General features: G+C 49.3%; 1 protein-coding gene across 4 annotated transcripts; it reads right to left on the bottom strand.

Moving 5' to 3' along the window:
- On the bottom strand, positions 1 to 26,594 carry CABP1 (calcium binding protein 1). 4 transcript variants are annotated; one of them, XM_017814399.1, is made up of 8 exons: positions 25,992 to 26,292; positions 13,664 to 13,912; positions 8,724 to 8,900; positions 5,117 to 5,147; positions 4,297 to 4,440; positions 2,930 to 3,039; positions 2,374 to 2,521; positions 35 to 623 (listed from the first exon to the last, which is right to left on the bottom strand). In XM_017814399.1, exons 2-8 carry the CDS (start codon positions 13,706 to 13,708, stop codon positions 598 to 600), a joined length of 681 nt encoding a protein of 226 aa, XP_017669888.1. In that variant the 5' UTR covers positions 13,709 to 13,912; positions 25,992 to 26,292; the 3' UTR covers positions 35 to 597. The 4 variants fall into 4 exon arrangements, with proteins under 4 accessions (XP_017669887.1, XP_017669888.1, XP_017669890.1 ...); XM_017814401.1 differs by lacking the exon at positions 25,992 to 26,292 and adding an exon at positions 22,634 to 23,052; XM_017814400.1 differs by lacking the exon at positions 25,992 to 26,292 and adding an exon at positions 20,186 to 20,297.
- Positions 26,595 to 27,165: the final 571 nt, after the last annotated feature.

Genomic DNA, 27,165 nt, shown 5'->3' on the forward strand with positions numbered 1-27,165 from the left:
TCATTTCAACGTGCATATTTATCGCTTTCCCCCCGCAAGACATGTATTTAATTTACTCTTAGTAAACATAACCATAGGAGATGCAAATAAGAGCTGGGGAAGCATAAATAACTCCACACAGATAGACACACACACGGAGACAGCAAACACAGACACGGTTCACCAAGGGAAACCAAGAAGTGCAGAGCACGCCCTGAGGCTGCCACCAGTCCCAATGGCTTTGCCCTCATCCACCAAGCCAAGAGGATTTCTCCTCGTTTTGCTTTGCAGCAGCTGGTGGGAGAATAAAGCTGGGGAGGAGGAGTCTAAAGTTGCAAATATCCCATGAAAGCATCATGGCAAGTCCTGGCTCTGCAGTTTCCTGCAATCATCTCCAAGGAATGGTTCCAGTTGTAGGAAGTTGCAAGTCTTTCACAGTGTGAAAGGGTGGAGGGGCATGGGGACCACCATGAGGGAGGAGCAGCAGGTCATCTTGCAATGTCCTAATTGCAGCCAGCCGATAAACCTTCAGGTAGGAACATCGGGGCTAGATGCTCCATCTAGGTCCTCTTCTGCCCTCTCTAAGGTGCTGATTCTTCTTTAGGCTGAGAATAATCTTCAACGGGACATCATGCGAACAAACTCTGCAACCAACAACACAAGACAGCCCTGAAGCAGAAGGCACCCACCATCCCCAACCCAGCTCTCATTCCCCGGAGACAGCAGGCAGCCAGGGTGAAACCAGGAGTCCCCACACTGCCAGCAGGTCTGTGCGCTCCGTGACCGGCCCTGAGAGCTCACACAAAATGTGCTTTAATCCCTGCACTAGACATGGTGATAAGATCCCTCTATCAGGTCAATTCATTGCCTTGGACTCCTTCCCAGCCACGTACAGTCTTGTTTGCACAAGCGACTCTTTGTGAGACACTATGGCAAGCGTTGTCTCCCTTCACTGGAGCTTCAGGGAACCTTGATTTACAGTCTTGGGAACACGGTATGAATTCTCAATAAGCTTGCCACTTCAGAGACACCAGTGTGGGAAAGCACAAGGGTTCTGGTGGGTACCAGCATTTTTGTAGAGGAAAGTTTACTCTGATGGACTTCTTGTTCTTTTAAAGATACAAGTTAACTGTAAGGATGCCCTGGATCTATTTCTTGACCACCCTGCAGCTTGTGAAGTCAATTACAATTGCTCAAATTGAGTGTAAATGCCATCAAATATAAATGTGTTTTCATTCCGCACTTGAATTGACGAGGAACTAATGACTCTGCAAAGAGGAGGGCAGTGGAAATTACCCCCTTGACTTCTCCTTTTCCATTGATGGAGCTTTCCTTTGACAACTAAAGCAGTAACTCACAGAGAAAATGATACTGGGATAGCATTTCATGTATTTTAGCTGTCTAACATAATTTAGCTGTGGGAAACAAGGAGAGCTACTGTCATGTAATCAGCCAGTGCATTAGAACAACTGCAGCTACCAGACACTTTCTAGGGAGACACTTCCAGTTTTTTAGCATTTTCAAAGCCCTCAGAGGCTTCAGTAATCCTGAGGACTGAGACACCTTGTCATGTAGGAGACCCAGGAATGCCTCTGAACCAAAAAAATTACATCAATTTCACTTTAATTCTGTATTTCCTGTGCTTCACCCTTACTGTAAAGGGATATCTGGATTTGCACCAGGGAAACAAGCACCCTGCCATGCTCTCACACCTTCCAGCTCTTATATCTTCTTAGCTGTCTGATATCAACTGCTTCCTTGCCAGAAACCCTGAGCACTATTAATATTGCTCCTACCATGGCTAATGGCTATGAGAGTAGCCTAACCACTCTTATTTTCCCAAGTCTTTCTGGCATGAACAGTGTGAGAAGAAATGAATTATCTCTAGAATTTAACATGACACCTCTAGATCAGATATCTGCACTCAGTGAGCACACCTGGCACATGACCATCTTCTGGCATAAAGGCACAGAAACAAATTCTCTATAAACCGAGATAACAAGGTGAGCCAGATGAAAAGGAAGGTGCAATTCATTCTCCAAAGCAATCCAGCCACCTCGGAGCTCTTGCAATAGATTTGACAGAAAGGAAAATGCCCCATAAAAGGAAGGCTGGCACAGCATATGTGCACCAGAATCTGCTTCTCTGTGACAAGTTCTATCTCTTAACATCCTAGAATTATGGAGACCCAACTGAAACCGAGATGCAGCAAGAGATGATGCACAAATAAACAATTCAGCTGGCCAGAAAAAAAAAAATTCTGCTTGATTTTTTTCTCCACACTTCAGATACCTGGGCCCCGAGCATGCCTATCTTCCCTTCCGCTTCAGCCTCTGAGCTGAAACTCTGACTCACAGCAGAGTAGATGGGCAGTGAGTGCTGATCCCTTCTCACCTTCAAAATCAACACGCCCATCTCCATTCAGATCCACGTCTCGAATGATCTCCTCGATATCCCGATGGCCCACCTGCTGCCCTAGAAGCTTCTTCATGGCTTCTCGCAGCTCACTGGTGCTGATCTCCCCATCACCATTGGTGTCAAACTGCAAGTACATGAAAAATACCAGCGAGGAAAATACAGTTAATGGAAATGGATCTTGCTCTGGTTTGGATTTTGTATTGTCCTGCTCCTGAGTGCCCTATGTTTTCTTCATTCCTTCTGTGTCCCTTTTCCTTTTCCTCTTTTGGGTGCCTTTTGGATCCAGTCTGTCTTTTCTCCTCAGAAACCTCTCACTGCTGTGTCTGCACCATCTTTCCTCTTCTTTGCCTCAAGGGTTCCCTTATCTTAGTGACTTTCTCCGCTCCTCCCTTATTCCATGCCTGGCTTGGCTCTTTCTCTGTCTTTCCACTGTGCTGCTCTCTCCTTCTCCTCTTCCTTTCCCCAGTGGGTGTTCTCTCTTTCCTGTCTCCTGTTGCTCACTCTCTGGGGGCAGGTGGGAGGGAGCACTCACCTCTCTGAAGGCATCGCGGAGCTCTTTTACACCAATCATGTCTGCAGTTTCTGCCAGCAGCTTTGGTCCCATCAGCTCAACAAAATCTTCAAAATCCACGTGGCCACCCACTTGGGACAAGATGAAAGATTGTGTGTAAGAACTCCGTGCCCAGCACTCACTTTGCACTTCTGCATGCCCCAGAGAGTGCTCGGCTCTCCAGGAAGCAAAGCACAGAGGGTGTGGGACAGTGGGAGGAAAAGCAGAGGTAGTTTTACACTGTATTTTCTGGATTATGGGCTAGGCAGAATGAGCCCAAGCTATCCCATATTAGGCAGCCATGGACTGTCACATCTTTGTGGCATCACATACTACGTATTAGAGGCTTGATCGTTCCAACGCTTACAGGCTGGGCTGCGCCTGTGCCAAAGGGCACGGCAAGGGCACAGCACGATGTGCCTGTGTGGCCCGGGCAGTGCCCTGCAGCAGTGGAGTCCTGCTCCATTACAGCAGCTAATGCGCGTCCAACTGCTTAATCATTGTATTAGTTCTTTTACTCGTCAGTGCCCTGTCTGAAAGCTGTCAGTAACACTCTCAAATTCCCAAGCACTTGTGTGCCAGGGTTATCAGATGCGTCTGCGTGTGACTGGGCGCATATGTCACAGCTGTTCTCCTTCCCTTGTGAAGTAACTTGTCCTTTTAACATCCTCCTGTGTCAGAAATAACATGCACTAAATATCGTTTTCCCCACCTCGCTGAGGCTGAGACCCTGCACTGCCACAGATGAGAGGTGACAAAAATGACGGTGAAAGACAAGGGGCACAAACACAGTTACAATGAATTGGATACGTTTGTCACATCTTTCCGTGACTGCAGCAGATGCTCCCATCTGACACTGCCAGCTCAGCTCACTCACAGCCTATCCCCAGGCACACAGCAGATCCACAAACAACCGCTGCAGAGTGAACAGCCATCCACCACCCATCTGACCAAACCATCTCCATCTTCCCATGCTCTTCCTTCATTCTGACACCATCTGACAACAGCTTCAATATGACAGCACACAGAACCTGTGCACCGGTGTCTGACTCCCTGCATCAAGGGTAGTTTTATACCTGACAGCATAAGCATGAAGGACAACCCTTCCACTCACTGTTTCCATACACAGCACAGTCCACACAGTCCCTTTGATAAGCAAAAACAAAGGCATCGGCTTCTTGGGACCACAAACAAACAGGGGAGATGATAGGGAGTGAAAATGAGAACCAAAAGAACGGGGGGGGGGCGAAATCCAAATGAAAAGAGGCAGCAGGGAACTGAGAGAGCCTGAGGCAATGATGTAGGGCACAGCAGCAACAGGCAGGTACAGCCAGGTGGGAATTACTCACGGTTCATGTTGATCTGCTGGGAGAGCTCTATTAGCTCCATCTCAGTGGGCATGTAGCCCATGGTCCGCATGCAGTTCCCCAGGTCCCTGCAGTTAATAAACCCATCCTTGTCTTTATCAAACTCCTTAAAGGCTTCTCTTAACTCTGTGGGAATGGATCCAAAAAGAACAATATTGTCAGAGACAGCTTGAAATACCTTTTCCAAGAAACCTCCCCAGAATCAGCAGCACTTTATGAGGCCAGACTCCCTAAGATACTCTGTATTTTCCCAGCACATCTCCCTGGAAAGAGGCAATCACTGGAGCAACGTTAAGTTTTCTGTCAGCAGCACTGTTGACCCATTCCTTACAGAAAAGCTTGATTGGACAATAAGTGTCATAAATGGTTCATTGCTAAACTGTTCTTCATAAAGAAACTGAAATTCTTAAGTGTTTCCAACTTTTACACCTGTACTGTATTATAAACCTCTCACTGTAGGGATTAGCAAGTAAAACAGCTTCCCTGGAGCCAGACAGTCATGCCATGCTCTACAACAGTTTGTGTGGGAGCTGGGGGAGATAGCAGTTCCCTGATAGCCAACATCCCATTATTTACTTTTCCTCCCACCCTGAAGAAGCTGCAATAGATGCAAATTCCTTTACAGTCAGTACTCTTCTAGTTTTATATATTATTTCTTTTGCTGGGGTTTTCAGGAATTATTCCAGTAAACATGTCCCTTGGTTTGCCCCAAATTATTTTACCCCATGGAGCCAACCTGGAAGGGCAGTAGGTTTTCACTGGGCAGGGAGAAAGGGGACAGAGAAGAAGCAACAAATTTTACCTTCAATTTCTTCCGGACGCAGTTCTCTGTCCTGCAAAAAGAAAACATATTATGTTAAAGCCATTTGTTTGTCACAAACATAGTTTCAAAATAGCTGTTTGTTGGTACAAACAGTTCTAGGACAAGCCATAAAGTGAGAGAAGAAACAAGAAGGTGATGACATGTTTAATACCATCTACCTAGGAAGGCTTCCCAGTTCTCCTCCCCAACGGGAGGGTTGTTAACCTGTGGAAGCCCCTCTCCCTCTGTTCTGCTGGACAGGGGGATGGCAAGTGCTCCCTCAAAACAGAAGAGACCTGGGCCAACACAGCAATATGTGTGGCCTCCCCATCTGATGGTACTATTGGCACCTCCTTGAAACTCCTACATTGTTCCCCAGCACCAGGTTCTGGAGCAAAGACTGTCCCTGCAGCAGTTATGATCTCCTCTAGAGCTCTGACTGTATTTCTACTGCAGCTCCCGCTGACACAGCCAAATCAAAACAGCTGGAAGCAGTCTCTGTAACCAGCAGGTCTATATCATCATCTGCTCAAATCACTGCTTGATCTCTGTCCTTCTGGCAGGACAGTGACAGCCATGAGCTCTCACAGCCAATGTCCCAGCGACATGTCCTACAGTCTGTCCCCACAAAAAGGTAGGAACTCCCCCCTTTCTCCCAGCCTCAACTCCATATCCAAGCATTTTGAAACCAGGCATGAAAGCAGACACACAACATATACATCATCAAGGTTATCTACAAACAAAACAGGACAAGGATTCACCATGTTCAGGAAACACTGCAACTTCAAACATCCAATTTGAATTTCTTGGAAGAAGGGGGAGGATATAAAAGAGTACAGGAAAATTCCAACACTGCACCAGGAAGAAAAGATGAGCATGGAAATGCACTGCTTTCTGGTTTAAATGCCCTTTCTAATTCCTCTCATGGCTCCCAGGCAAATCCAAAACATCTGAGGATTTGGAAACACAGAAACGCAATTTCTTATGTCGTCTCACTCTCGGCTTTCCCCCTCAACCGTGGGGAGTTTCTCCTTGCCTTCCAGGTGTCCTCCAGCCTCACCATACGTCCCTGGAGACAGTGCCTTTGATCAGTTTGAGAAGGATGATCCTTTGCTATTTAACCACAGGCCCCCCTGGAAACTCTAATGGCAGCTGCTCAGCGTGCAGAGCAAACTAGGACACACACTGGTTTACGTCTGTGCAAAGGGGGCCGTGCCAGAGAAATGACCAGATTGCCACTCATAACCTTCCCAGAGGCATCTCTGTGCTGGATGGAACTGTTGGAGCGCTCTGGCTCTGCTGTTTCATCCTTCACAGACCTGGTATTTTCAAACATGTCATCCCATTTGTTCTGCTTTCATCAACACCAAGTAATAAAACCATTCAAACTCCTTGGACCGGATGCAGGAGGCATAATTGCCCTCCTGCCTTAGATAAAACAGCACATGAAAACCACCCATTATTTGTTCCAACACCTTGTGCACTTTATTCCAGAGATGGCAACCATGAATCCCTGGAGATCGTGGCTGGGCACACAGCAGGTGCAGGGCTGTGATCGCCCGCGCCGCGGTGCAAAGGGTGCCGTGACTCACCCGCGGTGCCGCCTGTCTTGTGAGAGTGGCTGGGGTGGGGCCCAGGCCTTCCTCCAGCACAGTCGTCACAAGACCATCCTCCTCCTCACCCACCGAAGACCACGTTGCAACCGACATGACTGACACATGTCAGAAGTGGGGGCTTCAGCACCGGCTCCAATTTTGCACACCAAGGCATTTGCGTTGGCAGGGCTCTGAGCGTATCTTTGCACATGCAGATTGTGCCATCAGAGAGCCACAGACTGCGAATGCAGAAGGAGGGGGAGGGTTTATGTCCCTCCAAAAATCTGACTCAAGCGATAACTAACATCATGAAGAGGTTTTCTGTTTAAATGTGAAAGAAGATCCCCTAAAATGATAAAGGAGTAAAATTGCTTGGGATGAAATGGGCTGAATCACTCTAAAGCTTTTGGAGAGCATATGGGAAGAGGAATGAAACTGTTCCAAGAGTTTAGATCCTAGATATGAGCAGAGGTGACCCCCAGAGAGTTCATTATACATAATGGTCTTACCCTCATTTATTTCTGTTCTATGTACAATAAATCCTGTTCATCTAGAGAGTCAGTAAAAGTAAAGCTGTTTATCAGATGCACTTTTTCTACATCAGGGTACTTAGAGACATCACTAATCCTACTTAGGGGACTTCTTAGGGTACAATGACCCTCCACAGCCTAAGGAAGATGGATACCTGTCCAGCTGTGAGCCTTCCACTAGGGAGCAGGATCTATCTCCCGTGACAGGTAGCTCTGTGCATGCCAGCAAGTTTGCCTGTGTGAGAATATGTGTTGTGTTTTAGTGACCTGGCACAGGGACTCTGTGATCACTTAGTGGGTAAAGGTTCGGAAGAACAAAAGCCCCTTGATCCATAACGACACTTAAAGACTCTTTTTTGGGTTTTTGGTTGAAGAAGAGGTTTCAGAAATAAAGACCTAGGTGTCTCCTACAGCTGTAAATGACCACATCAACACACAGTAAGACAGAGGTTTCTTACAGAGGCAAGAAAACTCTGGTTCTCAGGTAATTGGAGTGAGCTTTGTTTTACTATAGGAATATGGAAGGCCCTGTGAATATCTAACAATGCATATATTCACTGTTACATATCCATAAAAGACATGTTAATCATATGTTTCTGTATGTCTTTAAATTCATGTTACTGTAGGAGTAGAATGTTTGGATGCAAAAATATGTTTTCGTTCTTTTAAAGACACAATACTGGGGTGTGTATTTATGTATCCTTCACATGTCCAGGTGCATACACTTTAATTTACATACAAGCACATATTTTTATTGTTTGTATATAAATGCACACATTAGATGCATATGAACACATAGTTACTATAGGTGTGACTGAATGGATAGACATGGTTCTGCTATTTATCTGTGTATGTGTGTGGGAGGGTAATAGCATTTGGTAGCCTGGCACTATTTGCAAATATGAGGACAGCCTGATGTTCCTCAGTTAATTGGCTGAGATTGCTGCAGTGTCAGGCTGGATATGACAGTGCACCAGAGATTGTGTTTGGGTATCTGTGAGGAGGAAGATGTCTGCTTATTTCTGCTGGTACTAGGGTGCTCACTGTAAACTGACAGGATACTATCAAATATGGACAGCTTGTTCCCAATATGGATGCCCCGATTTGCATTTAAGTGGCTATTTAGGCCTTAAATGCTAACCTGAGCCTCTGGGAATGAGAGGTGGATGTCTTGCTTTGAGCACTGGGCTCTTCCTGAGTCCACTTCCTACTACTTGAGTGCAGGCTTGGATCTATCTTCCATAGCTGCATTTTTAGATCCTCCTTTCTCGGTGTTTAGGCACAGGTCTATCTGCGCATCCTTCAGGTTAGACATTTGCCTGTGACTGTATTTGCACTTGGAGCTGGAGCCGGGACGCTCGAGACCCAGGGCTGGGGGTTTCAGAGCTCCACGCAGACGGAGCATGGGGACGGATCCGCATCCCCGGCTCACGTCCACGTGGCTTTGTGCGTGTCTCACCCGGCTGGGTGTAACTTACGTACAGGCAGCCTGTTTTCTGCGAAGCCCTTCCTCAGGAAGATGCATGCTGGCCCCAGCAGGTTGTGCATGACGGCGCAGTTCTGGGCCAGCACCATGAGCGGACCCTGGTACTCGCAAGCCGACGACCCCTCTTCGCTCGTCTGGACAGCCTTATAGCTCGTCTTCTCGTCATGGCGGATCTTCCCAGCCAACCAGCAGCAAGCAAACAACACAACAGAGGATGTTACCTCCCCATCTCGTTCCTCTGAAGTTTTACTGAACCGCCTCGCAGAGACATTACTGCTAAATTTCCTTCGTCTGGTCCACACTGCAACCCCCCCCACCGGGCTATTAGAATTTGCACAGAAGCAGTAAGTCCGGGAGTTCACTTTCAAAAGCTGATAGAAGTACAACCAACTGGAAGAATTTCTCTTTGAAATGACACCAGACTCTCAGCACGGCTCACATTTACCCAGACACAGCCCAAAGCGCCGCGCTCCCACATCAGCCCCAGAGTTAACGATCCCTGGAATGAGCTGCCGAGGACGAGCGCAGCCCAGTGCAACAATACGTGTGCCAGTCCGTGCCCAGGGCGGAGCTGCCGGCCGGGGCATCCCCAGGAGACCAGGCAGAGCCCGCACAAAGCCACTGCGGGAGGCTCCACCTTACACTTCAGCAACACAGTATCACCCACTTTAACATACCATCAGAGGACCGCTCACAGCGTCAGGTGGCTCTGCCAACTGCAGGCTCACACTCTCTTTGCTACTAATTAGTTACATCCTCAGGGTCTCAGGCAGTTACTGCCCTGGCCTCTTCTAATCACTGACACTCCCGAGGTGGAGATTAGACACGGGCACAACATTTTTGTGTGTATGCATTTGCGCATTTTCCTAAGTGCACACGTCCTGCTAAGCTAGGGCTCCAGAACAGAATCCAGCACTGGATTTTATAAGGAGGCACTGCTTTCCTTTTATAGAAATGCATTTCCCTGGCTCTGCAAAAAACCTCTTATCCTGATATTCCCATGCAGCTATAAAAAGCCAACACAACCCACAGGACCCTCGGTTTTACAGAATAAACATTAATCATACATCAGATTCCTCTTCAGGAATGATTCTACTTTTACAGCCAGTGTTCCCAGGGGTGATCAGAGAAGCTGTCGATTGTCATTGTCTCTATTAACCCTTTTCTTTAAAGCCTGAGGTGCTTTTTTAGGCTAAAAGGCCAGATACGCACACACACACCCCATTCACACTTGTCTGAGACTATTCTGTCTACTTGCTGTGTCTGCCATGTGCTATTACATTGCAGGCATGGTTTGTAGTTTGCCTTTTTGTACACAGTCTTACACCAATCTGCTCATGTAAAATGTCATGTGAATATCAAGCATCAAAACAAAAACAACTCAAAAAGCAAGCGATGGAGAAAGAACATGATGAAGCAGAAAAGAGTTTTTGTTGCAGTCACGGTTGAGGAAGGAATCTGTCTCTGATTAAATCTGACACATAGGACACTTGTCCTTAAAAAAATGAAAGATGAGCATCCATCCACAAATGGCATATTACTAGCTCAGCTAAATGTCAAGGCATCTGTGTGGAACTGCACAGCTTTGTGATATCAGTGCAATGTATTTTCAAAATTATCAGCTTTATTTCCTGACACATTTCTCAGTTTAATATACCAAATAATATGAATCACTTAAATAGCCCACATCAGTTCTGTGTTTAATTCCAGTGAAACCACGCAAAAGATGCAAAGCCCCACAGTCCCAAATCCCTGTTTGCCGACCCCTCCAGTCAGTAGAGGTTATTACCAAGCCACAGAGTGGTACCTCATAATAGTCATCCCATTATTTTTCTGTCTAGATAGAGACTGCCAGTTTGACAAAACAGTTGCCAAGAGCCACTCAGGATCGTGACCAGACAACCTGCCACGGTGCCAGGACACCGAGATGCACAGCTCAGCAAGATCCCAACAAGGGCTCCCTGCCCTGCTCTGCCACTGCAGGCAGGATTTATGGCATCTGATGTTCCCTCTGCCAGCAGTCTCACAGGTTCTCCTGCAAGTATCCCCACAAGTTCCTTCCACCATTGTTCCTCCTACATCCCAGCAGAGTGGGGAAGGGAGCTGTGGAATGGGTATGGGGCAAAACAATGTTAGCTGCCCGTTACAGGGGAAACAGCAGTGTGATGACAAGGAGGATGCAAGAACAAGACGGGGAAGATCAGGCTTTCTCTGTCCCTTCCCTGAGTGAAGGACCACTACCCTTCCTGGCTGAGTCAGGCCCTTGGCTGTGTCAGACAAGCAGATTGTGGAGCAGGAAGGGACCAGGCTGATTTAGAGATGGCCAAAGTGGTGGAGAAGGGTGGCAAAGCAAGGGACCTGGATGGCAAAGCAAGGGACCTGGATGCCAAAGCTTTTAATTTCTGCATAGCAGAAGCACAACAGGATTCACTTCATTTTCCTGCCTGCATGTCAGAGGCACGTTGCAGAGCAGCAAGTCACGAGGGGCCTCCGTCCCAACTGCAGTGTCTCTCAGAGGGAAAGGCAGCCAGGATGGCTGTCGGGATCACTGCGGGGACACTGTGACAGTGGGAAACTGAAGATGACAACCAGAAACATGGAGTCAAAGCCTGATCATTGCCACCCGAACAAGCAAGGTACCCTGGTGTCAGCCAGGCCCAGACCAAGCCAGCTGGTGCCTGGGAGTGAATCCCAAAATTTGGGTTGAAATCACGTGTTCAGGAGTTCAGACTGTCACCCAAGAGCAGCTTTCCCACATGTTGTCTACAGTCCCTCCTCTTTAACAGTTCAGCAAAATGAGTTTGCCCAAGAATCTGAGAAAAATGACTGGGATCATAAAACAGCCAGGTGAAATTGTGCAATGTTAAAGACTGATTTGCAAAGTCTCCACTATAATCATGTGTGTCATGATCAAAAGAACATCATAGTCCCATGACCTGTCAGGATGAGTGCCCAAGGCCTTAAATCATGGCTCACTAGAGTAGTGTCTGAGAAATTCTCTAATTCAGTTTGCAACTTTCCCTCTTCAGTCCTGACGTCCCAGGTCTTGTAACTAAGCACAAACTGCATTATTCAAAGCATCTTTTAGGAAAAAAAGCATAAATTACCTAAAAGACTGATGACACAGAGCTTATAAGTTCCTGAATCCATTTTGATTCAAGAGCCTGGCCACATGTCAGACTTTAATTGCAATTGCCTTGATCATGCTGAGCATAGCTGCAGCCAACTCCTTTCATTCCAAGTTGGAGGTGACCCACAAGCAATCAAGCTGGTTTTTCACATGTACAACATTTAGGTGAACCTCAACTACCTTTGCCTCTTTTGAAGGTCACCCTGACCTAGGGACTGGTCTCAGCACTGCCTAACTGCTTGGTGATGAATTCCCTCCTCATGTATCCCAGCTCCCTCGCAGCAGCACTGTGCCATTAGTGGCTTTGTTTACAGAAGTTGAGATAACAAGCAAATTGTGTTTCTACACAGAAGAGGTAAATATACAGCCAGAAGAAACTCTCTGCTAGGGAGGTCCTCTCCCCAGCATCTCCCTCCCAGAGGAGCTTTCCCGGGTGGCAAGATCTCCTGGGTGGCAGGATGGGATCTTGATGGCAGTGGGATTTCACTGTCGTCAAGGTCTCCACAGAGGCAGCTCCTCATTGCAATGCTCTGGATGCTCAGCATAACTTTTTAATTTATGAGGAGTGAACTGTGTAGCTTTTTGCTGAGCTGTTAGATTTGCAACAATGCCAGCTGAGAACCGTGTGACTGACAGGTACACAGTGCTGTAAGATCTTCCTCAGTCAAACAAGAAAGTTTTCTGGGGCACGTCATTCCCATTTCAATCCTGTCCCTACCAGCAGAATCATTCCTGAATCAAATTCATCCTGGGATCACTGTAAAACCTCAGCACAGAGCAGACTGTGGGCTGAAGCCTAACAGATACACGTGGCAGCTCACAGATGAAGTCCAGCTGGGCCCAAGCATGGAGACACAGGGGCCATGCTGACGTGCAACACGATGCACGAACACACAGCCAGGGCCCAGTGTATCCACGGACAAACAGACGCATGGACCAAGAGAGCACAGAGAAAACCATGCTTCTGTGCCCAAACACACACCAACAAAACTAGATGTGTGCATGCACAAGGATGGATAGACAGAAAAACACATGCATGACTCCACACAGGCTCCTGTGAGGACACCCACTAGCAGGTGGGTGTGTCCACACACACACAGCACCGTACAAGCAGGGGCACCAGTGTGGTACACACAAATTCCCCCGTTACGCACTCACAACAAACACTGCACGCCTGCTCACGCCCCTCAGGATGTGTATGAGGAGACGTGAAGAGCTGAGGACACACACTTCAGATGGGCTCAGAGGTGTGCACACTCTTCCACACCAACGAGAACATGCGCAGACATGTGCCCCTTCACACGTACATGGATACACGTCCCTACGCCCATGACACACGTGATTGCTCATGCAGGTACCTCTCAGCTGAAGCACGTGCACACACACAAACTCACACACCTGCACAAGCACAAACACGTGCACACACACAAACTCACATGTGCATACACACAAACTCACACACGTGCACACACACATCAAGATGCCTGTACAGAAGTGTGCCAGCACACTGTGCACATCAACAAGCACATGCTCGCACCTACCAAGAGGACAGCTGTGCACACACACTGAGCAGGACACAAGCCTACACACATGTTTATTTACACACGTTATGGCTCTCAGTGTCCTGGGCTCTAATGGCTGCACTTGCAAGAGCAGCTCTTACACAAAAAGTCTGGTGAATGGAGCTGAACCCTTTGTACACATCTCTGTGTTTCTCCCACCTCCCATTCCCATCTGCCCGCAATGTCACCCATCCCAAGAAGCAGGGCTGGAAATGCACAGCGCACTTTGATTCAGGGAACATACCTTTTTAGAGAGGTTTCTCAGTGGAGACTTCACACAGTTGCCCATAATATGTTGAGGCTGCCTTTCCGTTGGACTTGGTTATAAAGGAACTGAAGCAATTGATCCCATTAAAGGTATTCCTTGGGAGCAAAGCAAGAAAGGCAGCGCCAGGCAAATCCAAACAGCTACTGGCTGCTGGGGCTTTCCCTCTTCAGGGAGCTTTTTCTCTCTCTGCCTCTCTCTCTCCGTATTTTACTCTATGTTCACTTTCTTGAAGAGATGAAGCAGGAAGGAGAGGGAGGGGAGAGAAACAGACAGAAAGAGAGGGAGAGAGAGGGAGAGAGAGAGTGAGTGAGAAGGGGAGAGAGAGGGAGGCGGATGTATAATCTACATCAGATTAATGTTCAAATCCCTCCCACCCCCCTCAATCTGCAGGCAAGATTGTTTCACTCATAGGAGAGGGCTGTTTCAGAGAGAATTAAAACAGAGGCAAGGCAAGAAGTGATTTCAGTGATGAGTTCAGTGAATCCAGCTAGTTTGGGTCCACACAGCCTCTGAACATCGCATCCCTACCCACCCCCCTCCTAACTCCTCTTGGCTTTTCAATCACCAGAGCGCTAGGCTGGCCAGAAGGCAATCCACTTAGGGGCTTGGAGCAGAATCCAGAGCTCGTTTCGGAACAGAAATGGACCATTTATCTGGGTGGGACCTGTTTCAGCTTATAAATTTCAGCAGACCTAGAAGTGACTGATTTTTTTCCCTCCATGGTGGAAGCAAGCATGGAGACAGCAGTCCCAGGACCCTACAACGTTCAGCCTCAGGACGGTAATTTTTAACCACAAGGGAGAGACCTTGAGCCAGTCTCATGGTAAAGTTTTTCCAGCTTTCTGCAAGTAAAAATCAATAGGCAGTTTAACCTGCATAAGTCTGCCAAAGATGGGCTCACACCTAAATCTGAACAGCCCCAAGATAATGTGAAGCAAAGAATTTGGAGGTCAGATCCATCCATTCCCTTTCCAAGCACTCAAGTCCTGGAATAAATAAGAAGCACCTGAACCTAGAGCCAAGTCTAAACTTTGGACTTTATGCCTGTTGTGGTAACAGAATAATCTCCAAAAGAAAAGGGATGAGTCCCCAGTACATTTTCCTCTAATCTCAGGCTGAGCATAAGAGCATTCAATCTGAAAAGAGATTTAAATTGCACAGAAACTCATCATCACACTCAGGCAACTGGCTCTGAACAGGATAGTGAATGCACCCTAAGCTATGGAGCCATCATAGACGCAGCTCCACAGTGATAAGAAGCCGTGGCATGAAAAGCTACCTCTTTCAAGAACTCCGAAGACCAAGATGACACTTGTCGTGCAGCAGCCTGGTTGGACACTCAGGTGTTCAGCCGAGAACTGTCACAACTTTCTTTGTGAGTGTGGTTCCAAACAAAAGCTTCAACAAAGACCTAAGCCACAGGCTGAGTACTTGCACCACATGCTTTTGTGTAGGAGCCAAAGACTCACTCTCCTGGCAGCTCTGGGGCTGTAGGACAGAGAAGGATGAACTGTCAGTGTCACAACAAAGCAAGGATTTCTCCTTCCACCCTGATGGTGCTGTGGCAAATTAAGTACGATTGTGAGGTGAATCAACAGTTGCTTCAGATCTTAGAGGCTTCTTCCACCTAAGGAGATGATATTAGGAGTACAACTATGACAAAAGTCAACAGCTTCTCCAGTTCCAGTCACAGATAGAAGTGCATGGCCATAGGGGATGGTGTTTCTTGCTCTTCCTTGTACTAACCACTTTCCAAGAGTGAAGGCAGTGGAACAGCCTCCTCTCAGATCCCTTCAATGCTTTTTTCATTGCATGGCCTGGGTAAGAGCTACACAAAGAAGCTCCTAAACAAGAAGCTGCAGCAGGAGATGCTGGAAGACACTCCTTCAATCCAGGGCAGACTGAGAGAGGGACAGAGAGGATGGGGAAGCTCTGCTCTGGAAGACCTCCATAGCAGAGCCCACCCACAGTAGACTGGGAAGTGAAACTGTTCCTGAGCTGGGCCTGTCTCCTGCTGTCACAGTTTGAAGACTCCTAATGCTGGGGAAATACACAGTCACTCCTCGGGGGGGCTGTGCTAGCCCGGGGGGCCTCACAGCAGGGCACTTTGCAGGATGCTGAAACTCCCAGCTCCTCTAAGGCTGCCATCTTTAGCTCTGTTTCTCTTTCCCCTCTTAAAGCAGCTAATGGGAGGCTGATCTACCCTCCGAAGAAGTGCCAGTCATTAATAATGTCCCCTGTCAGCTGCAGCCATTCCCCAGGCTCCTTGTTTATTGACGAAGTGCTTGTCTCCCTTGAGCAGAAGCTGCCACACAGTGAGTGAGGCGCCTGGGCTCCTTCCCGAGACAAACGACTTCAATTCCAGAGCACAGAGGAGAGAGAATTGCCTTCCTGCTGTTAATGAATCTCCCCCGACAGGCAGCACGGAGGCCAGGAACGCCCTGCAATTGAGAAGTGCCCATCTCCCCCATTCTCCCAGAGAGAGGGAGTGGAGCAAGGGAGTCAGACATCTCCTGCCAGAAGAATCCATCACAGCCCCCAGACTGCTGTGGGACAGCTTTGGAAGAGAGCTGTGGAGTGTGTCTCACAGAGCTCTAAAAGCCTCTCAACAAAAGTTGAGATGGTCTCCCTCTAAATATGAGCTCGTACCAGAGCACTCAGATCCAGCCACCATGGCACGCCGCCGCGTGCGCCTGCTCTCCAGCTCTCCAGCTTCTCTTCCCTGCAGTTACAGGCAGCTGCAGGGCAGAGTGAGGGCTGAGACCTGCTGCCAGGCTTGGCAGGGATTTCGCAATCCAGGAAGGGAAGAGGCAACGGGAGCCCACTTGTACGAGGTTTGCAGCACAACTCTTCAACTCTGCAGGAATTCTAGTGGAGCTGCAAGGGGCATCTCAGTCTAGCAAACAGACCCTGCTGAGCTCTGAGAAGGAAAATCACTCTCTACAATGGGATCTTCTTCCCATCACCAGCACGGGCAGCTTAGAGATAGGCAGGAAAGTGGAGTTGGCAGAAAGGTCATTAGAAGATTAGGTTGGAAGGAACATATTTTCTCCCTTCCTCCAACTGAGGCTGCTGTAAGAGAACAGGATGCTGAGAATAAGTGTGTCAAAAACATTTGTGTGTAGGTGCTGATCTGTGGGTATGCCTATATCTGGGGTAGTCAGTATGCGTGTGGGAGGGCTGCACATGCATGTATACTGGTTTTCCCACACTGTTCTTTGTGGCAATCACACTGTTCTTTTAAGGTCTGGGGCTCTGTCGTAAACTTTCTAAAAATTGGTAGGAACTTTGTGAAATGCAAGTCTTGCTGATGTTTGTGCACCCCTTCCTCTCCCCTGAGGTCCCAGGTGGAGAGCAGAGACCTCAGGGGATGCAGCTTGGCACAGAGTGAGGTCTTGGCTCACGGGAAAGAAGCACTTGGCACAGTGACTGACCTGAGCACAGGGGAGGAAGAAGGCTGGGCAACTTGGCATTGAACAAGGAATGATTTAGGTGGTTTAATATGTCTGGATTCTTTAAAAAGCAGCAGTGCTGTGCTTTGGGCTGGCACCTTTGGCAGAAATGCTCATTTCATAGGAAAATGTTGGATCCCACCATAGCTAATCACTTGGCAGTTGCCAGGAACTTTATCCAGTGGCAGCAAATGTCCAACAGACACAACAGAAAGAATAAAAGTCAATATGAAACTTGAGATTGCTTATCAAACTGTAGCTTTGCTTGGCAAAAATTTCCAGTGGCAGTATGGATTTGTACAGTGAGACTGTTCTGATGCCAGGCCCATTTCAGTGCACAATCCTTCACTTGCTGGAACATTACCTCAGATGGCTGTTCTCAGCACAACACAAACAGTGCAACAGGGTGATAGGTAGTGGGGAGTATGCAGTAGAGCAGGGAAAACTCATTCCTAACATCTTTTCACTGAAGTCCATAGCTCTACTAAGAGCCCATTGCATGCTTCAAACATTTAGTATTTTAAAATATGCCACCTTATTTAATTTATTCTAATAGGGGAATTTTTGGTCTATTTTTTCCTATCCCAGAGTGGAGAATGCATATACTAATTAGTAGCTTTCAAATCTGCTCCCAATCACCCTTTAGCTGGTAGCTGTAGATTTGTATTTCACAGGAAACAACCCAGTCTTGATTGCTGGCTGACCTCAGATGAGACTAAGCATTTGGAATAGGTAACATCCTCCCGGTGCCAGTGCTGTCGAGGGCCTCATTTCAAAGCTCCTGATCACTGGAACATGCCCTGGCACTCCAAACTTCCGTGACTGACTTCCCTCTCTTCTTCTGCATCAGCTCCCAAGTGCTTTTGTTGCACATCAAGTTGTGTCTTCTGACCTCTAATGAACTTCGGATGGTTCCATATTCCAGCCAGACACGTACAGGTCCATCTCAAGGGGAGGCACCAGCAGGTATTGGTGGATGCAGTCCAGATTCTCATCTAGGGGGAGGAATATTTCTGCAGAGAGTTTGGGAACTTTCTTTGCTGTCAGCTGTTCCAAGAAGAAAGTGTTGCTGACTCATGCTGTGCATAATATTCTCCTCCATTAGAGCAATTGGATCATATTCAATCACAAACAACAGAAAGGTTATTAAAAAGACCAAGGATATTTTCCATTCCTTTCAAGGTAACAAAGCCTGGACTGTCTGTCAACTTCTGTTTGGAACAGCTCTGTTTGTAAATAGCTGGCTTCATTCTACATTAGATGAAAATAGATGGGAACGTGCCTTCTCCTGACACCTTCCCTGCAGATCTGGTCCATGTATTTTGCATTAGCCCAACTTCCAAGTCCCTACGCAGGAGATGTGTTGGCCAGAACACAATGTGCTGTGGATATTTTCTGCTGATGATCCTGAAGATCATCAATGGGCTACAAAAAGACAAGTACAAGCTTGACAGCTCAGAAGCTGCTGAGAGAATTTGTCACGTATACGCAGTACAGAGGTTGTTTAAAGCAAACCTTACATGGTCCTTTCTCTTTGCTCCAGAATATGAGAATTGTGTGCCACTCTGTCTATCTGGGACTACTGCAAAAGTAGGTAATTCTACCTGGCTTCTTCACCTCTTTCAAGATAAGAGGGACAGGGTGAGTGTTGGGCTGGCACACTGAGGTGCTACTGAAAGTGTGGATGACCATCAGATGAGCAGAGATCTGGGAACCAATACCAACCAACCAATACTCCAAACCAACCCTGCAGCATTACGTGAGGTACGCCACCGTGAAAGCGAGATCCACCTCACTTCTAGTTTGAGTAAGGATCTGACAGCATCTTTAGAGGGACCAAACTCCACATCCCAGGACAAGGTCTCTGGTTATATCTCAACACAGCTGGTCCCAAATTACCTAAACCCTTTGTGTATTATTTCAGCAGAACACAGGGGGTTGCTGGAGGGTTTCTACTTCCTGCCTTCAACTGTTATGACATGATGCTTCACAATGTTACGCGGTTGCCTGTTTCCTTCCAAGAACAGAGAATGTCTTTTATCTGTGTGGGATGAAGCAATGCTGTGTATTCTTTCCAAAGATGGTTGCAAGATGCAAAGTACATTAGGGGAGGAATGGGTGGAAGAAATATTAGAATATTGCTAACGATTTCATTCATGGAGAATGTTGAGTTCATGGCCTTACGCTGGTGCAGAAGGTACTAGAAAAGTAAATGTGACCATTCAAGCTAGGACAGGCTTTTGTCTTTATCCTTAAGCAAGGCATTTGATTGAAATTGGAAGATTATTCAAGTTCACTGGCACTGCCGTTGCTCTCTAAGGTCAGAGGAATGTCAGAGGATTATTGAAAGGGAGCCCAAAGTTAGCTAGGCGTCTTTTACTGGATGCACACCATATAGCTGCTTGTTATTGGAAATCAATACCACTCATGGACTCATCAGGGAAAAACAGTTACTGAAGCTGGAATGCTACAAAGGACCACAGCTAATTCAGCTGACAAACCTGCAGCCCAGGCACTAAAGCTAAAGCTAAACTTCCCTGACACTGTGATGACACCCAGTATTGCACAAAACAAAAATCAAAGTGACAAAGGTTGATGGAATGGACAGTGAACTGATTTACATGATGATTAATTTATCATCAAAAGCTTCTTTCCAAAGATAAGCTGAATCTAACCAGAAGGTTTGTGTATTTCAGTGCATTAGATCATGCTGCTGTATATTTCATGAACAGAATATTTAATGAATGTTCTCTTAGCTTGGTTTTATTTTGATGTCTTTCTATAGCCTTGTAAAACAGATTTGTTTAAAAAGTAAATCACTGACAAAGATTAATGTTTGCTGGCAGACCCGCTGCAGGCAGGAGGCTTATCCATTGCCCCTCAGTGATTCTGTACGTCTGGCTCACATCCCTCAAGCTCTTTACAAGCAATAAATGTGATAAATTTTCCTCCAAGCTGCGAACGGGAGGAGCCGAGTGGATGTGCTCGAGTGGAACAATGTTTCTCTGTGTCCGAGTTTGTTACATACAGAAAACATGAGACATACCTTGGAAGGTGTGGCGGGTGTCAGCAGCAGGGGTGTGCGCATACGCCGGTCGATGCTTTAAGCACGGGGGTGCATAAGCGTGTACAGAGGTGGTTGTATAGCCACACAGGAGATTTAGCAGAGGCTGCACGAGTAGGCTGTGTGTACATAGACAAGACATGTATACGAAGGCTTTTTATGTCAGGCTACATGCACGGACATGGGTTGTGGCAGCTCATGCAGGGATGGAGGCACGGAGGCCGCACGAGCCCCGCGCAGGTTCCCGGACTCCTGTGACACGCACCTGGCACCTACATCACGGCAAGCACGGGACTCTCCCGGCTCTGACACTCACCGGGGAGCGGGCCCGGGACGGGCCGGACGGGCCGCGCGGGGGCGCCCCGGGGCCGCCGGAGCCCGGGCCGGGGCCGCCACTGCCCCGGAGCCCCGGAGCCCCGCGGCAGAGAGCGGCGCGACCGGGGAGCCCCGGCGGGACCGGCAGCAGCCGGCCACGGGAGTGTCCCCTGCGGCCCCGGGGACACCCTTCCCTCTCCCTTCAGGGACCCTTTTGCGGCCGGTACAAGCCTTCAGAGGTGCCATGAAACACGGGGGGAAAGTCGGGGCAGGATACGGCATTTCTCCGGGATTTTTTTGCCTCCTAACCCGTGCACCCACGCTCCATACCAGCGAGCCAAGACTGCGCCACGGGACCAGCATCACTACGGCGGTCGGTCATGCTGAGCCAGAAATCTGTTCACCCTACATTACTGTACTGATTTAACAGTGTAAACGAGCAGCTGTTAGAGGTTGTCTCAGTTTGCCACGAGCCCTGACACGCCACTGCTTCACCTGCCTTACAGGTATAAAACAGCACACGAGCACCTGCAAATTCAGACCTTTCACCTTCACCTTGCCATCCCCACACGAGAGTTTCCATCGCTGGTGTCACCGCTCCAGCGCTGCCCAACACGCTGCAGCCTCCCCTTGCTAATACACAGGGGCAGCTGAAAACTTCCATTACTGAGCCATGGAGCCACTCTCCCTCGGCAGGGCTGACCGGAACACCCTGGCTTTCCATGGGTGGAGCTCCAAGAGAAGTCCTGAGGCAGTGACTGCTCTTGGGCAAAACTCTCGTTAGAATCAGCTGAAGCCATGGGAGGGAACAAGGCCATCCTGCAGATGAGGAGACCAGAAGGGTGAGAGGCTGGACAAGGTGCTTTTCCCCTACCTGCTCCTGGCTGGTTAGAGAAGAATGTTCTTGATACCTGCTTTCCACCCAGGCAGCTTGGGGACACCTCCTGTCCCAAAACGGGGACGCTTCTGTCATCCCGGTACAGCCAGTTAGGAAGAACTAAAGCTCAAGAGTAAAGGAAGATGCAGCAGGACAAGAAAAGGAAAATTTTACAGGAAACGCAGAAAGATTCTTTCCCTATTATAATGGTAATGTGGACGCTGACATTAAAGCAGGAATGGGAGATGGTGCACACAGGAGAGGCTTTAAACTCCCTGTACAAATAGAAATACAAAAGCCCCTTTGGCCATAGTGCTAACAGCAGAACTCTGTAAATATTTCATTATTCTCTACGCCATTGTTTGACCCCTTTGATCCCCATGCTACCAGGCATGGTACAGAGGCAATTGACAGAAAACTGTTGGGGAATCACTTCACTGAAAAATTTAACAGTCAGGCAGGGTGTGAAAGTTAAACGGCTCTGAAAATGTTCAGGTCTCACACAGCAGGATCACTTACAAATTAATATTGCATAGCAAAGGCCCAGAGAAAGCTCTTCTTAAAGGTGCCAGCTAAGCCGGTGGTGTGGCACAGGAGGGATGAGGCAAGGAGAACCGGCGGGTCTCTGTGCTGCAGTCCCCGCACAGCGCCGTGCGGTGAGCCCGGGGCCAGGCTGCTGCTGCACCGTGGGTGCTGCGGCCACATCACTGCTGCCCCGGGAATGCCACAAAACTTGCACTGCGGTCCCTGCTGCCCCATTCTCTGTGCTGCTGTTGCTAGGGTTGTACAATAACAAAGTGTTCTGCTGCCAGGCTGCCACCTCACTGCCACCCCAGCTGCGAGGGATCACTGCTCCTCTGCTGTTATGGACAGCGACTGCTCGATACTGCACTGTTGCTAAACTGTGATCCATAGCCACACTACAGACACTACAGGACCCTCAAGATGTTCTGCTCTGCAGGGGTGATAGCACGCTCCTTTGTGCTCCACAACACTCCTTTATCACTTGGCCAATCCAACACTATCCTGCTATCAGGCCAAAATTATATGAAACATCCTCCCCACGCTCCCCTTCCTCACCACTTTCCCACTTTGCTGCATTATCACACACACATCCCTTGCCAACTACACCCGTGAGTCACTGCACTGCTCTCGCACTGCACTGAGCTCCTGTCACTGCAGGGCTACTTTAAAACACTGCTGTCCCACTGTCCCACATACAGCCAGCCCATACTCACAGTGCACTCTGTCACCAGGTGCGTGGCGTTGTTCTCCTGCTAAGTCACAGCTGTGCTTCCAAAACTGCGGCATAGTGGTAACACCTCACTCGCTGCCTTCTGGTACAGCGGGATGGTGCTGTCAGATCCGCGCAGCCCTTTGCTAATATCACACCAGAAGCAATCACTGCTGTATGGAATGGCTCCCGTCTGCAATATTGTATTACTACATCAGTAGACTGCTAAACTCTTCTGTCAGGGTACAGCACTACACAATTATCACACCCGTGCACTGCCAAACTCCTACCGCATGGCACCAATATCACTGCTCTGCTCTGCCCCGGGATTGCGTTACCACACCACCGCATCGTCAGTGCCGTGTTCTCCAGGCACTGGGAGCTGCACACACTGCATGTTAACCCGGTTATAAACTCCACAGCACAGTGCTTTCCTGCAACTGCCGCCTGAGCCAGCGTGCAAACATGTCATTACACTGAGATGACATCCTGGCTTATACTTAATACATCATTACACTACCCTACTTTTGTTAATTCATGTACCACTCATTTGGAAAATGGTAAAATATCCTGGAAGAGTATTATTGCTTAATTACATTAGAGCATCACTGCACCAATATAGCATAAGCCTAATTAATAAAATATCACTGCATCCTGTATCCTGGCAGTATCTTAGCATTCTCCCAGAGTACACACCCACAGTGCACTATATTGCTGTGCTGGTTATATAAACACGGCGCTTCTGCCTTCACTCTGTCTTTTTTTCTGCACAGCTACAAATCTGTCTCCCTCAGACACAACCCTGTAGTCCCAAACTGCTCCTTTTTGCTGTTACTGCAACAACGACATCTCCGTGAAGCCATCGCTGCAATCTTTTCCGCGTATCTGACTGTACCACTGTAGTGTTTGCATCCGTGACCACATCCCTGCACCACTGTGGAACAGGGGGATGATGTTCCACATCTGTAGAGCTGGGATGAGATATACTGGTGCTGCTGGACCACAGTGCTCTGCTGCTGCAGATATGCATCACTGTGCTCCTCTCCTATGTACTGCAAAATTGCTGTTTTAACTGTTTCACAGTGGGCTGTGTGGGCTGGAGAGAAGTTCTTGTATTAAATAAATTATCTGCCGAGCTGTTGCTGTCTTCTAATTCCAACGTGGAGCAGACTGGTCTTACAGCACCTGCAGCCTCAGACTGCAACCCTGGACACTTCTGTGCCTGTGATCCTGCCTCAGCCCAGGCTGCAGCTTGGGCTCCTGAAGGTGTAAGTCCTTGGCTGTCTCAAAGCTTCATGCATATTTTTACACATTTGTTTCTTCATTCACAGAAACAAAATTTATATAATTCCATTCCATGACAGAATTTCCATATATCATCTCCTTGGGCCTTTATTCACCCCAGGATTTTGATATCACTACAGAAAAATAAAAAAACTTCACATATCTCTTCCTGTAACCAGCTCTTTGTGCATCCTAAATTATAGTTCCCCAGCTTGTATCCACAAGTCCTCTGTAAAGCGGGATCTAGTAGACCCTACTCCCAAAAGTCAGTCCTAAAATCTCCATTAAATGGTCATTCACTCATCGTTACTTCAAAGAAAGCAAGCGAGAGATTAATACAGAAAGAAATGGGAATAAATAACATTACACTCTAAAAGAAAGGCGCTGGTGTGTGTAAGTACTGGTGCAAGGTACCCAGCACAAAAATGAAAACTAGAATTGTATCTGTCTCACTTCTGTAAAGGGCATTGTTCAACACCACAGTTAAATTTTGCTAAGTTTACAGAAATGTCTTCTGACGCTGGAATGCAAGCAGCAGAGCAGGTAAAATAAAGATACCGTTCAGGTAAGGGTTGAGTCCAGAACCAGAGAGGTTTCCGTGAGTGGAAGCCCTGGCATGGATTTGTTTGTATGTCCAACACTTTGAGGACATACAGCTCCATAGACTTAAAATCTGTTCTCAGATACATCTTCACTTCCCTCAGAACTACAGACACAGCACAAGTCAGAACCAAGTCCACCGATTTCAAAGCCTGATGCTGCAATACTGCTTTGTGTAACCTGGTTGAACACCAACCTGCTGAGCAGGCTCTTCCTTATTGCTGCTACAAGATTTTAACCGAGACTTCTGGTGCACCGTTGGCACAGGGAGGGTAATACTCGTTCTGAGTTAAACACAACCATAACATTCATAAACAGCAGACTGTCAGTGAGGATGGAAAACTGTTGAGGAGAACAGATGTGCTTTGATTTTTATCTAGAGAAGTCAAGATGAACAGAAGAAGACAACACTCCCAGATTAAACATACGGGTGTATCATCTCCTTCCAACCAAACATAAAAAATTTTCTAGTTCTCTCCATAATCTCAGTTTGAATGGACTCCCTGCAAAGCCTCCCAAACCTACATTAGGAGAAAAAAAAAAAAGGACTTAACGATAATAGACCCCAGAAATCATAATTCTGGTTTATTTGATCACTTCCAGGGCTGGAACTTACCCGCCCAGGCTACTGGCTTATGCCCATAATTGTGCTTCTGGGAGATTGCAGTTACATTAATCTTCCTGGAGATTACATCTCCCAGTAGCATCCCTAAATGTCTCTAAAAGAAAATTTCAAGCCGGTCTCCCTCTGCCTTTTCATTTTTAGAGGGTAACCCTGTTGGGTAATTTCACTACCAAAAGCAGCTAAAAGCAACAGCTTTATACCAAAAGAGCTTGCAAACACCGAAAGCATCTGTTCCATCCTAACATAGTGACTGGGAAGGCTTCAGAATTGGGTCAGGATTTTTTTCTTTTTTTGTCGTTCTCCCCACTACCTTCTCCTGACAGCTTCTGCCATCAGAAATGATTCATATGCTGATTGTACAGAAATGTACCATAAGGAGATGTAAACAAATACAGCAAAGCAAGGCGGGGAGCCAGAGAGATGGAATCTAATAAGTAAATAGATTTTAAAAATCCGCTTCTCTGACTCTCACCCTCGGCAGGCAGAGCCACAACTTCCCCCGGCGACCGGCAAAGCTCCGGCACTTCCCCCGTCAGCACCACCGAGAGCGCCCTCCGCAGCGCCCGGCGGGGCGGGCGGGCGCAGGGGGCTCCGACCCGCGCCCCGTCCCCGGCGCGGAGCCCTCCTCGGGGCCGGCCCCGCAGCGCCCCGGCCGTGCCGCAGCGCCGGGACAAGTTCGGCAGGGGCGGCCAGGAAGCAGTGCATTTACAGCTGCGGGCTGCGCCCGGGGGTGCGCAGGGCTCCGGGGCGAGGAGCCGAAGGTCCGTGAGCCGCAGGAGGAGGGGGGCGCGGAGGGAAGGCAGTGGGGGAGAGAGAGGGAGGAGTGGGGGGCGAGGGGCACTTTGCCCCTTACCTGGCCAAAGACCGAGCTGAGCATGGGGTGCAGCTGCTGGATGAGGGGATCTGCTTCCTCCGACCGATCGCTGCCGCTGGACTTGGTGGAGCACTTGCTGCTGGATTTGGACAGAGGTGAAGCGCCTTCCGAGAGCTTCAGGGACTCTCTGCTGGACCTCTGCTTGTGACTGAAGAAAAAGTCCTCCTCTGCCTCCTCCCCATCCCTGTCTGAGAGCTGATGCTGGTCCTGGGGGTGACCGTGGCTGGCGTGCGGCGGGAGGTGGTGGTGCTGCCTGGGTGTCCGCACCGGTTCCTTGCCACTGCCTCTCCTTGGACCTCCTTCCGCCGGCTCGGGCTGGCTCTCCCCCCGTCCATGTGACAGCTTCCCTGCGCCCCTCACTCCGTCCTCCCGGGCGCCCGGGTGGCAGAGCGGCCTGCGGGCACTGGGCTCCCCGGGGAGCGGCTCCTGGCTCGGCTCCCTCCCCGTCTGCCCGCCTTGTCCTTTGCCGTCCCGGACGCGGCTGCCGCGGGGCTGGGGTTGGCCGCCCGCTGCCCGCCGGCTCCCCGCCGCCTTCAGCAGCGAAGTGCGGGACTCGCTCTTCGCCATGGAGGAGCCGCTCATCGCGGGGCCGCTAGAGCCGCATCCCCGGCCGGGCGGAGCGCTGCCGCTGCGGGCACGGCTGCGGCGCGCCGCTCACGGCATGTCCTGCGGAGACCCGCTTAAATCCCGCACCGCGGCCCATGTGACAGCGCAGACAAAGGCCGCGGCAGGGGCGCTCCGGCGGGGGCTGGCGGGCACCGTCCCCCCCTCCGCCGGGGCTCCCCCCGCGCCGCCGCCGCCTCTCCAGGTGAGCCGGGGCCTCCCCCCGCCGGGGCCGGCTCGGGCCGGGGCGCGCCGCAGGCGAAGCGGCGCCGCCGAGGGGTGCGGGCGGCGGCGGGCGGCGCTCCCGCAGCGTGGCGGGCGGGCAGGGCCCGGCGGCCCCGGGCACGGCGGGGAGGGGGAGCGGCGGGGCCGCAGCCCCCCGGAGCGGCGGCGGGCGGGAGCCGCGGGACCATCGCCCCCGGCGGCGGCGCGGACGGGGAGGTTGGGGGCGGCGTCCCGGGGGCGACGGTGTGGGAGGCCTGACCCCCGAGGCTCCCGCAGCTCCCAGGGCAGAGCCGGGGAGGGGAGCACCTGCCCCGCTGGGTGCCCC

The sequence above is a fragment of the Lepidothrix coronata genome, unplaced genomic scaffold (genome assembly GCF_001604755.1).
Source record: "Lepidothrix coronata isolate B3197 unplaced genomic scaffold, Lepidothrix_coronata-1.0 Scaffold44, whole genome shotgun sequence".
NCBI lineage: Eukaryota > Metazoa > Chordata > Aves > Passeriformes > Pipridae > Lepidothrix > Lepidothrix coronata.